The following is a 19,138-nucleotide window of genomic DNA, read 5'->3' on the forward strand; positions in this document are numbered from 1 at the left end:
CAAATAGAGGCTGTCAGGATCAGATCTTCACTTTACGACAAATAGTTGAGAAAGCATGCGAATATATCAAAGATCTATATTTAAGTTTTGTCGATTTGGAAAAGGCATATGACAAGGTGCCAAGAGAGAAGCTATTCAATACGCTACAGTTATATGGTGTCAATGGGACATTATATCAAGCAATAGTTAGTCTTTATTTGAGTTGTAAGTCAGCAGTTAGAATTGAAGGAAGTACAGGAAGATGGTTTAATGTTAAATCTGGTGTGAGACAAGGATGTACATTATCCCCTCTGTTATTCATTATCTATATGGATCACATTATGAAGGAAAGTGGTATTAAACATGATATCAACATTGAAGATGTTAATGTCAGCTCTTTGCTTTATGCGGATGATGTTATACTTCTAAATAAATCCACTACAAGTCTGCAAGATTTTCTGACTAAATTGAACAACTGTTGTAATAGATATGGTATGAAGGTCAGCAATAAAAAGACAAAGACAATGAAAATAGGCAGAATCTTTGAAAATTTCAACTGTGTTGTGAATGGAGAACCTGTGGAATAAGTAAAACATTTCAGCTACTTAGGCAAGATTTTTAGTGAAGATGGTAAATTCAGTATAGAAATAGACAACAGAATCAACAAAGCTGGTATGGTGGGAAGTCAACTGAATAAATTCATATGGAATAAGAAAGAAATTAGTCGGAACACTAAATTAGCTGTATACAAGACTGTGTTCAAACCAATTTTAACTTATGGATCTGAGAGCTGGGTCAGAAGTAAAACACTTGACCAAAGACTAGAGACCGCAGATATGAGAGTCCTGAGAAAGATTAGAGGCGTGAACAGATGGCATCAATGGCAATATCATATTAAAAATGAGGATATTAGGAAAGAACTTGACATTGTCAGCATCCAGGAATGCGTTAGCAGAGCTAATCTCAGATGGTATGGTCACTTAAATAGAATGGGAGAGGAAAGATTAGCAAAACAAGTGTTCTCTGCCAGGTTGGCAGGAAAACGACCCAGAGGAAGACCAAGATATATGTGGATTAATACGATACAAAGTGCCTTAGACAATAGAAATATAAGATCTGATAATGTTGGAGTCTTGTGTTGTTGACAAGTAACAGACTTATTTGGAGGAAAATTGTCGATAGGAAGTTAGTAATGATGTAATTTTTTCATGTAGTACTATCATATCCTGTACACCCCTTGAGGGTACATGGCAGGAATTTGATGATGATGATGATGATGATGATGATATAAACAGAATTACTAGAAAGTACACAAATAGGCAAGATCCTACAGCACTACATGATTATTCGAAAAATAAAGTAGTAAATAAGATGCATACACAAAATGTATGTTAAGTGATGCAGTATCTACATATAAAGAAATTTACTGCAAAGATTTCAGCAGTACATAAATAGATAACTATAGGTAACATATACAAAACAAGTCAAGGAAAGCAGTGTCTACATCTAGTAAGATTACAACAAACATTATGATACTAATACTTAAAGAGTCAGAAAGGAATTATTATACGGCATTGATGCATAAAATTTAAGTTTAGCATCATGGTATTTACAAATTAACAAAATTACAGCAGGGTGATACAAATATACAAGATCAAGGCAATACAAGGTAATACATAATTAGTCAGATTTAACCTAATGAATAATATGTATGTATAAAAGTTAAGTTAAGCAAAAAAAAGTATTTACATATAAACAAATTTATGGTCAAACGTGTTTGTACAAATTAATTCTTTCTAAAAAATTAGAAACATCATGCAATTTGCCTGAGTCTGCTAGCATTTTCCTGAGTGTATATGGCTTGGTTAGATAGGTGAAAATTTAATTTCCTCTCTTGTGTAAATTTTTGACAATATACCAGAATACGATGAATAGTGAGATGTGTGTTGCATTTTTTACATATGGGAGGGTCATCACCTCTCAGTAAATGAGAATGCATAAGGTGACTGTGACCTATGCAGAGCCTAGCCAGGACAACCTCCTCCCTGCCTTCTCTTTGTAAGTTGACTAGAATGTCAGTGTTTAATTTCAGGTTTAATGTTATATAATTTGTTTGTTGATGCTTCTTGCCATGTTAACTCCCACTGAGCAATTAGCTTTGATCTTATAAGCTGCCTGCAGTCTGTATATGGAACTGTCAAACAATATGTGGAAAAGGTATGAGCTGATTTAGCAGCTGCATCTGCAGCCTCATTTCCTTTGATTCCGATGTGGCTGGAAATCCAGCAGAACTGAACATCGAAATTAAGGATTTTCATTTTGTGAAGCAGGTGTAGCACCTCATAAAGTACTGGATACGGATTATACATAGGAGAGGAGATAGCCTGTAAAGAGCTCAGTGAGTCTGTATAAATTATACACTTTTGGTAGCAGTTTTCTTTTATATGCACAAGTGCAAGTTGAATGGCATGTAACTCTGCTGTATAATTTCTGCAGTCTGGTGGGATCTGATTTGAGATAATAATGTCAGGAAACACAGCCAACAGAGGTGTTAGTTCTTGAACCATCAGTATAGATGGGTAAGAAATTAGCATGTGCTGCTCTGTGTGCATTAAACAATTGCAGGTAAATGGATGATAGGGTATAAGATTTCGGTAGCTGACAAAGTGAGAGGTTGCAAGATGGTGTGCAAACCTTCCATGGAGAAATGCTGTTATATTTAGTGTAGCTAATGTTATCAACATTTATACTAACAGCTTGCAAAGTTTCTTTAATACACATACCAAAAAGGATGTATAGCAGTTTGATGCGTGTGATATTGAGCTTCCCAATGCAGAGAGAAGATACTATTCCATGTAGGGTGATCTGGGAGAGATTTTATTTTTAGGGCATAATTAAGAGACAACTGTTTTTGTCGAAGTGATGGAGCCGGTTTATTTGCTTCAACATAGAGACTTTGAGTGGGTGAGGTGTGTGAAAGGCACCAGTAGCTATCCGTATACCCTGATGATGGATAGAATCCAACCATCGTAGGTTACTCTGTTTTGCCGAACCATAGACTTGGGACCCATAATCCAGCTTTGAGCGAATAAGTGCACGATAAAGATGGAGTAATGAAGCTCGACCAGCACCCCACTCAGCAGAGGATAGCGTGCAAAGGAGGTTCAAAGTTCCTTTGGACTTTTCTCTTAGTTGACGAATATGTGTGCTAGAAATGTGGGTTTTCTGTCAAAGATGAGTCCTAAGAACTTGGTTTCTGTAGCTACTGGAATAACAGTATGTCCCATTCTTAGTTCAGGATCTGGGTGATGAGTGTGTTTTCGACAGAAGTGTACACAGGCACTTTTTTCTGTTGAAAACCTAAACCCATTATTAAGAGCCTACAGAGAGACATGATCAATTGCTTGCTGAAGTTGTCTTTCAATTACCCTCATGTTACGTGAGTGACAGTAAATTGTGAAGTCATCAACATATAGAGCATTGTGTACAGTGGGAGGTTCAATGATTGAGTTGATTTTAATAGCAAAAAGGGTTACACTTAAGACAGAGCCTTGGGGAACACCTTGTTCTTGATGATATGGTCAAGATAGCGTACTTCCCACTCTGACTTGGAAAGTTCACCTGGACAGAAAGTTTTTAATAAATATAGGGAGGTGTCCTTTGAGACCTAAGTTATAGAGGTCTTCTTTTAACATGTTCATTGCCAATCACGCGATATCGCACGATGCGAGTTCTCACCACACGGCCGATCACGCGTTATCGCGTTGACGTCGCTAACCAAATAAAAAAATAAAAAAAATTTGGCCACCACACGAAATTCCAATTTTCAGCTTGGCAATAAAAGTGTTAATATGCCATATCTCCAGGCTGTGTCATAAGCTTTATTCATGTAAAAAAAAACTGAGACAAGATGTTCTTGCTTCAGAAATGCATCTCTTATACAAGTTTCTAACCGAACTAAATGGTCTACAGTTGATCGATGTCTATGGAAACCACATTGTGTATTAAAGAAAAATCTGTTGCTTTCTAAATACTAGAGAAGTCTGGTATTAACCATTTTCTCTGGTATCTTACAAAGACAGCTGGTCAGAGCAATGGGTCAATAATTATTTGCTTGTGTTGGATCTTTTCCTGGTTTTGGGATAGCAATGACAATTGACTTATGACAAGAATTTGGAAACTCTTCCTCTGCAAGTATTCTATTGTATAATAAGAGAAGAAGATCCATAGAAGATGATGGTAGATGTTTTATCATTTCATGGATGTCATCAAGTCCTACTGCACTAGGGTGAGATTGCAGGAGAGCTCTTTTTGGTTCCTCCTTGACAAAGGGCTGATTATATGGCTGAAGAATGTTGGTAGAAAAATCAAGCCTTTGTTTCTCTTGCTGCTCTTTCAGCATTAAAAATTCCGGAGAACATGAAACTGTTGCTGAGATTTTAGCAAAAGTTTCTCTCAAAGTATCTGCAATAGTTTGGGATCAGCAAGAACACTTCCATTATAGTCTAAGGTGGACAAACAGTGTGTACTATATCTGCCTTTCATTTTACGGATTTTATCCTATACAATTTTTGGACTGGTCATTTGATTAACTGATGTAGTAAATTGGATCCATGATTGTTTTTGACTCTGACATCTTACATAACATGCTTTGGCTCAAGCACATTTGAAAGTTATTAAATTTGATGTGGTGGAGTATCTACGAAATATGCTCCATGCTCTGTGTTGATCTTTATTGGCTGCCTGACATTCTGGGTTCCACCAGGCCTTTGGATAAACTGGAAATCGAGATGATGTTTTTGGGATGGAGGTTGTTGCTGCCTGGACAATGCATTCTGTTATATATTTTACAGCTTCATTGAGAGGTGTTTGACTGATGGCATCAGCATTACATTTTGCAAGATGAGAGAAAGTGTTCCAGTCAGCTTGGTCCATTTTCCATATAGGTATCTGTGTGGGTGAACATGGTTCCTGTGAAGACATTGTACAAAGAACAGGAAAGTGATCACTTTCATATATGTTTTCTTCAACGTCCCACATGAGCAGTAGAAGAATGGAAGGGGAACAGATTGTAAGATCAATTGCAGAATATGAACGGGTAGGCATATGGAAGAAAGTATTGAGTTTATTATTTAGAAGGGAAGGGTTATTATTATCAAGAATTTTTTCAATGATTCGACTTCGTCTATTAGTGTTGGCACTATCCCATAGAGTATTGTGACTGTTAAAGTCACCCATCAAAAGTATGAGTTCAGGCAGTTGCAAGATAAGGTTATCATGATCAAATTCATTTAACTCAGCATTTGGTGGTAAATAAATTGAACAAATCCCATAGAGAAGCGAATCGCAACTGCTTCCAGAGAAGTATTAAGTTGGACATGATGGAAAGGAATATGACTGCCCACTAGGTTAGCTACTCCTCCATGAGCAGGACCATCTCCAGTTCTATCCTTACGTACAACAGTGAAATTCCTAAAGGTACAGTCCTCATTGGGGTCTTAAGTAAGTTTCCTGTAGACAGAAACAAAAAGGTTTGTGTTTCTGCAACATCTTGATATCATCAATATTCTGGCAGATCTCAACACAGTTCCATTGTAAAAATTTTCCTATTGTCTTGATTTTATTGACTTGTCTGGTTTTCGAGAGGTTGAGGGCTTACCTTTGTCAGATTTATATTTATCCACTGTTTTAGGTAAGTATGGACGGCCAGTGTCCATCTCTTCCTCTGGTAGAGTGATCAAACATCAAATGTGTTAGGGTCAGTTGGCATGTTTAGTTTGCTTTCAGTGGGTATCGAGGTATCCATTTTTTCTGTGCGAGTGTCTGGTGGTTTATCTTTGAGTGAAGTCTCCACCATAATTTTTTTGACAGGTCAGTTTTCATTGAATGGGTCCATTTTTGAAGTCGTCTCTGGAGTAAGGCCATAGGTCTTGTGATTAATGCGCTCAACAGAGAAGCACTTGCAATCGTAAAGCTCAGGTATGGTGAAATTATCAAATGGTGGAATAGACATACATGTTTGAGTTGCTGTTGGCACTTTTTTAATTTTTACTTTTTTCAGCATAAGAGGATCATAGAACAGGTGTAATGGTGGCCAGCTTTCTTTTTGCATCCTGATATGTTATGTTTTGTTCTGTTTTAATTTTTTGTATCTCTTTTTCATCTTTCCATTTCTGACATGCACTCTCGAGAGTATGCTGGATGATCTCCCTGACAGTTGACACATTTAGCTTTTTTTCACAGCAAGATTTATTATCATGTTCTTTACTACCACATCGGGCACAGATTGAAGAACCATGACAGGCACTTTGGGCATGTCCATATCTTTGACATTTAACGCATCTCAGCGGGTTAGGGATGTACATTCTAACAGGACAGCTGAGATACCCTGCTTTTACAGATGTCGGAGACCTTGGTGTATCAAAAGTAAGGATGATGTTCTTGGTTGAGACCAGGCAACCATCCCTGCATATCAGGATACGCCTCACACCCGTCACTCCTTGATCTTTAAGCTCTGAACATATCTCTTCATCAGGAACTTCAAGGAGATCCCATTCTGATATCACTCCTCTACTGGAATTGAGTGTTCTGTGAGGTGTTACTGCAATTTGTATTCCACCCATTGTCGTTGCTCTCAGTAGTTTCTCAGAATGTTGTTTGCATTTTGTTTCCACTAGGAGATATCACCAGAACGCAAGTTCTTGACGGTTTTGGGAGGTCCTGCCAGTCCTTCTAAACCTTTTTGGATAAAGAAGGGTGACATTTTCCCAACTGGTTTTTCACCTGTTGCATGAATGATTAAAAATTGGTACATTTATGTTAGTATCCGATATCTTTTGTTTCTTACTTCTGTTTCCATATGCTGTGTCTATATTATCAGTACTTGGTTGGGACTTTGTTAGGAACCCTGAAACATTTGAGGATGAAGAATTCATATTTAAGGAATTTTTAATTCGGCGCCAGAGCTCCCCACCCACCACGGAGCCACACATGGACACCCACTACCCTGCAAGCAAAGACTGCGCTCAGGAGTGGAACGCCAGGGCTACCCTGGACACTATACCAGCACTGCAGCAGCTCTAGGATCCCGACCCCGGACCATGGGGTGAGAGACTTACTGCAACACCGTTGCTCCTTGCAGGCAAGCCCACTAGCCGACATCATGGCTGGGCCATCCAGGACCACCCGTCTTGCCGAAGCAGGGGACAAAGTAGTGCAAGACTGCCAGGATCCCCCCTTTCTGGATGTCCACGGGTTGCACTGCATGGCAAACACGGCGGCAAGGCATTGGATCCCAGTGATGGTGGTCTGGAAAAAGGATAGTGAAAAAGACTCAGGAGAAGTAGAGCAAAGAATATGGGAAGAAAAGCAAAGAAAAAGAGGAAGAATGAAAAGGGCCAGTACCATCACTGGGAGGTCCCTTCCACGACGAACAGGTGCCCCATATGGAGGGGAAAGTTGAGGAGTAGAGTACATTTGGCTTTACAAGTGAATCTGAATAGAATGGATGAATGAGCAAGTATATGGAGACAATAGTTCAATGTTGCAAAGTGTATGGTTTTAAAATTTAGGATGAAAATGGGATGCAGATTTTACAGTTGGTGGGCTATCTTAGAAGTGGTTGAGGAGATAAGGAATCTGGATGTGATTATTATTGGGGAAGGATTAGGAGATCTAAAAACATATGCCTAGAACAGGGTTTTCCAAGCTGTGAGGTGTACCTCCTTTGGAGCGGTACAAACAAAGTAAAGGGGAGGTGTGAAGAACCTTTTAGTTGGACAATGTTATAATAAATCCAGCTTTCCTAAAATACTAGTTTCAAGTAAGTAACATGGTACTGAAGGAAGTGTGAACATTGCATTCAATTACGTCTAGCTTGTTGAAGTTGTACACCTACAAATCAAATCAGTTTGGATTTGATGCATGATGCTGATAAGAAGAAAGGATGACCTCATCAAACTAAAGAAAAAATCATTGCTAAGGCACATTTCAATAATCAAAATATTGATGAATTCTGGTGTTCTCAAATGGCTGCATACCCAGTTTTGGCAAGTAATGCTCTTTTAGCCTTAATTCCATTTGCTACAACCTATCTAAGCTAACCTAAATTTTTAACATTAGTCAGTGTGAAGACAAAGTTTAGAACTCAACTGAATGTCAGACATGATATTCGCCTAGAACTGTCAAAGTCTGTTCCTTGATTTTCTGTCCTAACTGGTTGAAAGCAGAAACATCCATCTTATTAAAGCAGTTGTGAATAATCACATAATTATTTTATAACCGTTTAGGTTAAATAATTATTTTTACTTCATTTGAAATTTTTATATCTTTATTAAAAACAAAGTTCATTGTATTGTTTTCATTGTTCTTTTGTGTTCATTTTATTATTATTATTATTATTCAGGCCTCCATGGAGTCAAAAGACTCATCGTGGGAGGTCCTTTCTACAGAAACAGGTCTATCAAGACTCATCGAGGGAGGTCCCTCCTAGGAAACACAAAGTCTATCATACCACTCCTTAAATGCATTGACCGTTCTCGCTCTGACCACTCCATCAAGCAATGTATTCCATGGTTCAATCACCCTCCATGCAAAGAAACCACTCTTCATCCTCTTTATCACAGTTTCCTTTCGTAACTTGCAGGGATGGCCCCTTGCCATGACTCCTTCCCGCTGTTCAACCAAGTGAAAGAACTCCCCATTGTCAACCTTGTAACCACCTCTCAACAGTTTAAAAGTCTCAATCATATCACCTCTCCTTCCTCTATCCACCAAACTCTGCCACACTCCCTCAGCCAATTCTCATCACTATCATTGTACAGTCCCAACACCATCTTTGTTATCCGCCTTTGTATCCTTTCCACAGTTAAATTATCCCCTTCAAATCCTGGGGACCAGATTTGAGAACAATAGTCTAAGTGTGGTCTGATCACAGTCTTATACAACGGAATGTTAACAATTTTATCTCTGCAGGTCAGTGTCCTTCTCATTATTACAGCAATCCTCTGCGTTACCTTCACTACCTTTGCAATATGTCCCCCTAAATTTCTGGTTTCTATCAATCATCAACCCAAGATCTCTTGTTTCTCCTACTTCCTCCAGTTTAACTCCTCCCACAGAGTATGCAGCGTCCCATCGATGGTTCCCAAACCTCAAGACCTTACATTTTGCTGCATTAAACTGACATCCCCATTCATTTGCCCATCTATCTAGCTTATTCAAATCCTCTTCCAGGGCTACCATTGCACTATTACTAATAACTCTTCCCAGCTTCGCATCATCTGCAAACAACTGAATATCTCCTTGCAATCCACGGACAATGTCAATGATATAAAGGTTAAACAATATAGGTCCCAGTACTGAACCCTGTGGAACTCCACTTGTAACCTCTGCCTCTTTGATATTGCTCCACCATACACAACTCTCTGACACCTATTGGACAGCCAATCCTGAATCCAGTTGACCAATCTGACATACAGACCCATGTGCTGCAACTTGAATATCAGCTTATCATGTGGCAACTTGTCACATGCCTTTGCTAAGTCTAGGAAAATGGTAGTATATGCCTTTCCCTCATTTAATGCTCTTGTAACTTTATCATAAAAGGCTAGCATATTGCTAAAACAAGAGCGTCCCTTCACAAATCCATGTTGACTCTCACTGATAACATTACCCTCATCTGCCCAATGCTGTATATGGTCCCTCACTACTTTCTCCAAGATCTCACTAACTACTGATGACACACAAACTCACCTATAACTAGACAATTCCGGTCTGCTACCACCTTTATGCAATGGTACTATCTTACCTTCCTTCTATTCCATGGGCACCTTTCACACAGCCAGACTTTCATTGAAAAGCCCTGTCAAGGGCACTGTCAGTTCCTCAGCACATTCTCTCAAAACTCGTGGTGAAATACCATCCAGTCCCACAGCTTTACTAACATCCAGAGTACTCAGTATGTGGAACACACTCTCCTCCTGCACCTCTAAACCTTGAACCTGTTCTATCCCTCTAGTATTCAAATTGACTCCTCCAGGATGAAATACTCCAATAAAGTGTTCACTGAACAATTCCACTATGTCCTCTGCATTAGTCACTCTATTCCCATTTTTATCCCACAATGTCATTCTTCCACAGTCATTTCTCCTACTACTGCCACATAGCTAAAACATTTCCTAGGATTTTCCTTGGATCTAAGGGCCAATCTTTTTTCATATTCCAGTTTCACCTTCCTTACCATACTAGTCACTCTTCTGGTTTGTCTTATATTCTTCATGTATCATCGCTTCACCTGTCTCCTTATATCTCTTCCATAGCCTCTTTTTCACATGTAGCTCTTGTTTATTATTGTTTGTCATCCACTTTACACCAAATTGTGTCCTCTTCTTCACTCGTGGAATACAGCTTACCATTGCTGTTAACAAATATTCCTTCACAATTTCCCAAGCACTAATGATATCCTGACCTTCCAATTCCTCCCTCCATAAAACTTCCCCAAGTTGACATCTAAGACTGTTATAATCACCTGCTTTATAATTCCACATAAGTTCTCGTCTCTTTGATACTCCTGCATGTCTATTCGTTTTCCAAGTTAAAACCATATGGTCACTCTCTCCAACTGGTGGGAGAGATGTCATCTCAGTTATTATCAGCTCTTCTGATGCTATAACCAAATCCAAAACTCTTGAACCTCTTGTTCCTTCTGTTACATGATGCCTAAGACATTTGTTATTCAAGAATTATAGAAATTCCATTCCCTTATTGCTACATGGAGCTTCCTTTCCCCAATCTATACTGCTGTAGTTAAAATCTCCCATAACAATCGTTCTTCTTGTACTTGTCACGCTCGACTGTCTCAACATCTCCTGGTCCCCACATTCTGTGCTCCTTGGTCTGTAGCAACACCCTACTAAATATCATGTCTTGCCCACCTCCACCTCACACCATATACTTTCAAAATCATTAATGTCACAGCCTTCCAAAGCCTCCACTCTTAGAGGACATAGGTCATCACTTATCATAAGCAGTACTCTACCACCACACTTTCCCTTCCTATCCTGCTGAAAAATGCTGTACCCAGCAACTTCTATTCCTGTTATTATATCCTCTTCTGTTAACCACATCTCTGTGATCCCAATAATCTTTGGCCAGGCTGATGCTATCAGTGCCACCAATTCCTCTCCCTTATTCTGAATACTCCTGGCATTGGTATAAAGCATAAAAATGCCATTGTTTCTATACCCAGCATTATCCCCTCTAGACTCCACTGGGCTCAGCATTACCTGATGTCGTCCCCCTTCTCCCAAGTACTCATTTCCACAAGAGGCCACCCATGCTACCATCCACACTGACTCATTCAGAACAGCAATCTCTCCAGATGCCAACGTCCTTCTTCATTCAAATGCAGGTGGTCTCTCGCATACAATTCCTCTCTGCTCTCAAATCCAAGCATCCACATATTCGAATCCTCTCTTCTGACACATTCTCGCTATTATGCCATTCAATATCACCGTTCTTCTGCTCAGCTCGACATTATCATACCTAGGCAACACACACACACTATCTTTCCTCTCTGTGTCTTCTTTCGTACAGCCTCAAGCAAGAATCTCATATCTCTCGCTGCCATATTTACACCACCACTCAAGTCATTTGTTCCCACCATCACAATCATCTCATCCACCCTTTCACCTCTCTTAATTTTAGTGTTTCTCTCAATTTTAGAATTTTAGTGTTTGGATTATTAGGGATGATATGTACATTAAGATTAAAGTAAAGGAAGGTGTGATATCAAAACGTTTGGAAACCCTTGGCTAAGAAGACCATAAAAAATACATCTGATGTACTAAGCACATTCAGTCAGTTCTAACTCACTATGCCTTAGATACCTTGCAGAGAATCAAATGGAAAAAAACTACTATACTTCAACTCCAACTAATACAAAGTTGAAATTTAGAATCAGCAACAGATTTATAAATATTGTTGTATTAAACTACACAAGATTTGGAAAACTAATTCTTAGGCCTCCTAAGAATAAAAACAGCACCCATAGATGGACACCTCATAAGACTTTAGGTTTTCAGTCTAATGATTTCCAATTATTCTTTCAGGAATTTTGCATTTTTACAATATTAATATTGTTTCCCTGATGATGTCTCAGGGACTGATATGAAATATAGGATTGATTAAATGTCTTTAATTATTATTATTAACATCTGACCTCCATGGAGGCAGACTCATCATGAGAGGTACACACTATTACACACAATGCTCATCCAAATGTGCTTTAATCTGATCCAATGTGTCTACATTAACAACACACTTGGGCAATGCATTCCACCCACCAACCACTCTCCATACAAAGAACCTGCTCTTCACTCCTCTGCTCACACCCTCTTATGCAGTTTCCAGCAATGGCCTATTGTTTTCTCCCATTCTATGAAAAATCTTTCCATGTCAACCTGATAACAACCCCTGACTAGCTTATATGTCTCAATCATATCACCTTCTTCCTCCTATTCATGAGGCTCTGCAACTCACATTCTCTCAATCTATCCTCATACTCCACATACCAAAGACCACTGACCACCTTTGTGAATCTTCTCTGGACCCTTTCCAACATATCCTCATCATCATGAAAACCCCACAACCAAATCTGTACACAATAATTCATATGAGGCCTGATCCAAGCATTATACAATGGCATCATAACCTCTCTATTTCTGCATGTTGAGGCCATCAGCATCATTGCCATTATCCAATGTGATATTGTCACAATTTGTGCAATGTGGCCCTGAATTTCAGGCCCTTGTCCACCATCACTAGATCTCTCATCTTCTCGATTTGCTTTAAAGTCTCCTCACCAAGTGGAATTTTTATTTCTTATATCGTGTTTTGCTACTTGTTGTTGTTACTACTTCTGAACTGTAAAGTACACATCAGTGGCACAGTTGACATAATGTATTCTGATCACCGAGTCAGCATGAAAGAAAGTTCTACCTTGGATTTTTCCTAGTGGATGTGTTGCGAAAATTGCTGCATATATGCACCAAAAAATGTGAAAGATTTCTGGACTGTGGGTAAATGAAAAGAAGGAAAGCTTTAACATACGTGAAAAGTGTGCTGGTAGATTATAGCGATTAAAAATATGGCAAGAGTCAAGACCACAGTAAAAGAGTTTAGGTAAGAGTTACTGAAAATGAAAAGTGAAATGAAACATCTAGGAAAAGATATTAAACATCTAAAGAAGAGATTGGCTGATGAGAATGAGATGGAGGAAGTTAGTATTACAAAGAAAGAGTCAAAAGATAGTAGTACATCACTGAATTGAGACCATCATTAGAGGTGTGATGACTAATAATGTGAACAAAACATGTTTTCCTGGTGGAACAATGAAGCAATTAACTGGTATATTGCAGAAGAGTTAAGGGCAGGCATCAAAATTTAGTGATAATCATGGGTACAAATGACAGCGGGAAAAAAAAGGATGCTGATAAAGACTCGAGGAAGTTGTTAAGGCAGATCAAGGATAATAGTGTTGAAAAGTTGTTAGCTTGTTGTTTACCCAGATATGACAATAGTGATCTGATAAGGAGAGCAGAGATAATGAATAGTAAGATGGATGAGTTGTGTGAGGTTGAAGACGTAATTACAGCAGCAAGGTGATGGAATGCATAAAGGTGAAGATGACCAGATAGGAATGGAAATCAGAGTCAGGATCAGGGAAATGGGAGTGGTCAGACCAAAGAGAGAGAGAGAGGTGTGCTATAGCAGCTAGAATAGAGAATGTTGCTGCTGGTAGAATGGCTTCAAAGATATAGGTATTGTTTGTTATGTTTGTACACAAAAGTAAGGAGTATTTGAAACAAGACAGATCTGTTTGTTACATTGATCGAGCTATCTTGTTTCGAATAACCAAAAGTATGCTCAAAGATAACTGGAATAAGTGAAACTTGGTTGTCTCAGGAGGATGGGATGTCGGTAATAGAAATGGAAGGATATATATATAATATCCTTCATAGAACAATATCCTGGAACCACATGGGTGGAAGAAGGTGAGTTTGTGTGAAGGCACCTATGAGGAGAGTGAATGTGAGAATGATAAAGTGCAATATCTATACTCTCAAACAAAAATATTGAATAGGATAGCCAGTTCAGGAAGATAAAGTGGGTGGGGCCTAAAGAGATGCTGCAGTTTATACATACTAATGCCAGAAGTATCAGGAACAACAGGGAAGAATTTTTAACATTGGTTAGTGCAACCTCGCCAAACGTTATATGCATTAGTGAGACTTGGCTAACAGTAGATTATTATTATTATTATTCAGGCCTCCATGGAGTCAAAAGACTCATCGAGGGAGGTCCCTGTTAGGAAGCACAAAGTCTATCATACCACTCCTTAAAATGCACTGACCGTTCTCGCTCTCACCACTCTATCAGGAAATGCATTCCATGGTTCAACCACCCTCCATGCAAAGAAACCACTCCTCACACTCTTTCTCACACATTCCTTTCTTAACTTCCAGGGATGGCCCCTTGTCATCACTCCTTCCCACTGTTCAACCAAGCGAAAGAACCCCCAGTGTCAACATTGTAACCACCTCTCAACAGTTTAAAAGTCTCAATCATATCACCTCTCCTCCTTCTATCCACCAAACTCTGCAGTCCACACTCCCTCAGCCGATCCTCATAACTAACACTGTACAGTCCTGACACCATCTTTGTTATCTGCCTTAGTACCCTTTCCACAATTAATTTATTCCCTTCAAATCCTGGGGACCAGACCTGAGAACAATAGTCTAAGTGTGGTCTGATCATAGTCTTATACAACGGAATCATAACAATTTTATCTCTGCAGGTCAGTGTCCTTCTCATTATTGCAGCAATCCTCTGCATTACCTTCACTATCTTTGCAATATGTCCCCCTAATTTTCAGGTTTCTATCAATCATCAACCCCAGATCTCTTGTTTCTCCTACTTCCTCCAGTTTAACTCTTCCCATAGAGTATGCAGCGTCCCATCGATGGTTCCCAAACCGCAAGACCTTACATTTTGCTGAATTAAACTGACATCCCCATTCATCTGCCCATCTATCTAGCTTATTCAAATCCTCTTGCAAGGCTACCACATCTGCACTATTACTAATAACCCTTCCCAGCTTCGCATCATCTGCAAACAACTGAATATCCCCTTGCAATGGATTGCAAGGGGATAGAAGGTTACAAGTGGGGTTCCACTGGGCTCAGTACTGGGACCTATATTGTTTAACCTTTATATCAATGACATATAGATCCCAGTACTGAGCCCTGTGGAACCCCACTGGTAACCTTCTGCCTATTTGATACTGCTCCACCATACACAACTCTCTGATACCTATTGGACAGCCAATCCTGAATCCAGTTGACCAATCTGACATCCAGACCCATGCACTGCAACTTGAATATCAGCTTATCATGTGGCACCCTGTCAAATGCCTTCACTAAGTCTAGGAAAATGACAGTATATGTCTTTCCCTCATCTAATACTCTTGTAACTTTATCATAAAAGGCTAGCATATTGCTAAAACAAGAGCACCCCTTCACAAATCCATGTTGACTCTCAGATAACATTACCCTCATCTGCCCAATGCAGTATACAGTCCCTCACTACCTCCAAGATCTTACTAACTACTGATGACACACAAACTGGCCTATAATTAGAGCTTCCAGTTTGGTACCGCCCTTATGCAATGGCACTATCTTACCTTCAATTTAAATTCCCGCAGATAGACTTTCACTGAAAAGCCAGGTCAAAAGCACTGTCAATTCCTTATAACACTGCCTCAAAACGCATGGTGAAACACCATCCAGTCCCACAGCTTTATTAACATTCAGAGTACTCAGTATGTGGAACACACTCACCTCCTGCACCTTTAAACCTCGAACCTGCCCTATCATTCTAGTATTCAAATTGACTCCTCCAGGATGATATACTCCAATAAAGTGTTCATTGAACAATTCCACTATGTCCTCTGCATCAGTCACTCTATTCCCATTTTTATCCCATATCATTCTTCCACAGTCATTTCTCCTCCTACTTGCCACACAGCGAAAAAATTCCCTAGGATTTTTCTTGGATCTAAGAGCCAATCTTTTCTCAAATTCCAGTTTTGCCTTCCTTACCATACCATAGATGATGGTTACAGGGATAGAATGTGAAGGGTTTAGTATTTTCAGTGGAAGGCAAAATCAGATTATGAGAAGAATCTAGCTGAGAAGGCCAAAGGAAATCCAAAGAGTTCTTCTTAATGAGTGATGATGGTCATGTGGTGACAGAAATAGATAAAATAGCTGAGTTACTGAGTAACCACTTTGCAAGGATATATCATTCTAGTGTGATTAAACATATGTAACAGACACTAATGTGGGAACAGAAGCAAATGAATTGGAGGTTCTTAGGATATTGCAGAATCTCAATGTAAATACTGCTGTGCGATTAGATAGATATCAGCTTGGGTTTTGTGAGAATGTGCAAGGGAACTGACAATGCCTTTGACTAGGCTGTTTAATTTAAGTCTCAGCTTTAGAAGAGTTCCAAGGGAGTTTCAAGTGAATAAAACAATTTCCTTGAATAATGCACTGATGTGATACTCTGTGATGGGCAACATGGCTTTGTGAACGGTCTTAGATGCCTTGGTAATTTACTAACTTTTTTTATAATAGAGTAATAGCTGAGTTGGTTGAAGGAAATTGCTACACGATGATTTTGCATAATAGAATACCACATGGAACTCTGTTACGCAAATTAGAACAGATAGGAATGGATATGACACTGGTTATGTGGATAAGAGGGTTGCTGCTAGAGAGAGATATCAAAAAATATATGGAGGGGAAGAATCAATGCAAAAACAGATGACTAGTGGTTTAGGGCAACAAGGTTTAGTGCTGGGACCATCACTGTTTAATTTGTACATAAATGATATAGGAAATAACTGGAAAAGAAATATTCAGTTGTTTGCTGATGATGCAAAATTAGGTGGAATAATAGCCAATCAAGGTGATGAGGAGAACTTGCAGTGCAATTTAAATAGGTTGTTAGTAGGGGCAAAAGATAATGGGAATCAGTTTAATGTGGAGAAATGTAAAATTATACATTTTGAGAGAAATAGATTCCAAGTCATGTATCATATTGATGGCACTGTACTCTAGGAAACAGATGAGGCTAGAGATTTAGGGGTAGTTGTAGACAGAGGGTCAAAATTTAGAGGATATATTGCTAAGGTAGCTATGATAGCCCATAAGATTACTTGGCTATTGCTGAACACATTAACAAGTAGAGATAAGGAAGTTGTTACTCCTCTTTATAAGGCCTTGATACCTCCACATCTGGATTAGTGTGCTCAAGTCTGGTTTCCTGGGGATGAGGAAATGGTGGAGTGGATTCAGATGTGAGTCACCAAGATGGTGATGAATGTGGAATATTCCCTATGAGGATAGAATGAAGGTGTGTGGATTGCAGAAGTTGGTTGATAGGAGAAAAAGAGGGGATATGATAGAAACATTTAAGTTGCTTAAAGGATTTTATAGGATAGATACAGGGGGAAATGTTTCAGCACTTGGCTAGAGGAATTTGAACAAGGAGGTCATCCCTGGAAGTTGAATAAAGGTGTAGTGAGTAGGGGTGTGAAGACAAGATTTTTTGCTGGAAAGTTGCTAATGAGTGGAATGAAACGCCAGCGTCAGTTCTGTGTGCTTTGTCTGTTAATGGATTGAAGGAGTGGTATGATAGGTTGTCTGGATAGTTTGAGTCTCCTGAAATCAGTCTTTGAATTCCATGGAGGTGACCATACAATAATAATAATAATAATAATTGTCCAGGAGAAAAGGAATGTGAAAAGAGAATGGAGGGAGTGCTGTTAATGTGTTAGCTGATCTCATACCGAGGTATCAGGGTTTTTTCTCCTGAAACTCGGGTTTTTCATCCCACATACAGACAAATCGGCCCTTCAGAACACACGCAATTTACAGACAAAAAATACTAGTTGTGGTGGTGGTGGGTAGATGATGTTGATTGGTAGTAGACGTTCAGTGTAGTGGTGGAGACAGTTGTATAGTGAGTGTCCTCCCGCAATGAGTCTTTGGACTCCTTGGAGGTGTCACGAATAATAATAATAATAATTGCAGAGGAATTGTGTCCACACTTTGTGGACACAATTCGTCCGACTCCCTTCATGCCTCCGATAGTCTTACAACAAAAAGAAATCTGAAGAACCATTGACAATCTGAACACAAACAAGGCAACTGATCCTGATGGTATCCTACCTATTGTGTTAAAAAATTGTGCCCTAGAACTAACACCCTATCCTCTATCGCCTCATCAATCTATCCTATTCAACTGCCATCTACTCAACAACATGGAAACAGGTCCAGATCCAACCCATCCCAAAGAAAGGTGATGAAAGTCAACCAACAAACTACCATCCAATTGCTCTCACTTCTGTTCTCTCAAAAATTATGGAGAAGGTTATTAACACAACCAACTGCTGAACCATCTAGAGATATATCAACTAATCAGATGACTAGCAGTATGGAAAATTAACCTTCACCACCCACCCTACAGACTCGGGCCATGGAGAAATTTTGCTTAGCTGCAGTAAATATATGTTATGAAGTATTATGATGACATAACATAGAAATCTCTCAACTCTCCAACCTTGGAATAAATAAACTCTCAAATAACTAATCCTTGAATAAGTTAATGTGTCGAATGATTTCTGTTACAGTACCATGTAACCACACATACCCTTAGTTATTTAAATAGTAAACCAATTTCCCCATGAAAATGGATAATTGAGATATTCAGTATATCATTATGATACAACATAATGATAAACTGAAAGTACATCACATTCATATCCTTCAAGTAAAATAGCTTAATCACCTGTTTTGCAGCCTGTGCTTCACTGTATTTTTTTGTATATTCTCCTTCTAGAACTGAGCACACAAGAGTTAATCCCTTTCCTATAAAAAAAAAATCAAAGTTGTATATTTGAACTGTAAATATATGATGATAAGTTAGAAAGCACACAAAATGTTTTATATATTCATTATTTTTTTATTTTTAAATGGTCCCAATTTTGAATACATTGCAAAATTCCCATGTTGAATAAATTGATCCATTC

The 19,138-nt window shown here is 38.9% G+C and overlaps 1 protein-coding gene across 1 annotated transcript in view; it reads right to left on the bottom strand.

The window, feature by feature from the left end:
* The window catches only part of kcc (solute carrier family 12 member kcc), an 831,023-nt gene that overhangs the window by 207,482 nt on the left and 604,403 nt on the right, over positions 1-19,138 (bottom strand). The window contains exon 17 of the mRNA XM_090408412.1: positions 18,898-18,977. Coding sequence (XP_090264538.1) covers positions 18,898-18,977 — 80 coding nt within the window. The remainder of the gene's footprint in view (positions 1-18,897; positions 18,978-19,138) is intronic.

The sequence above is a fragment of the Typopeltis vanoorti genome, chromosome 18 (assembly GCF_054136105.1).
Source record: "Typopeltis vanoorti isolate ZY-2024b chromosome 18, IOZ_Tvanoo_1.0, whole genome shotgun sequence".
NCBI lineage: Eukaryota > Metazoa > Arthropoda > Arachnida > Uropygi > Thelyphonidae > Typopeltis > Typopeltis vanoorti.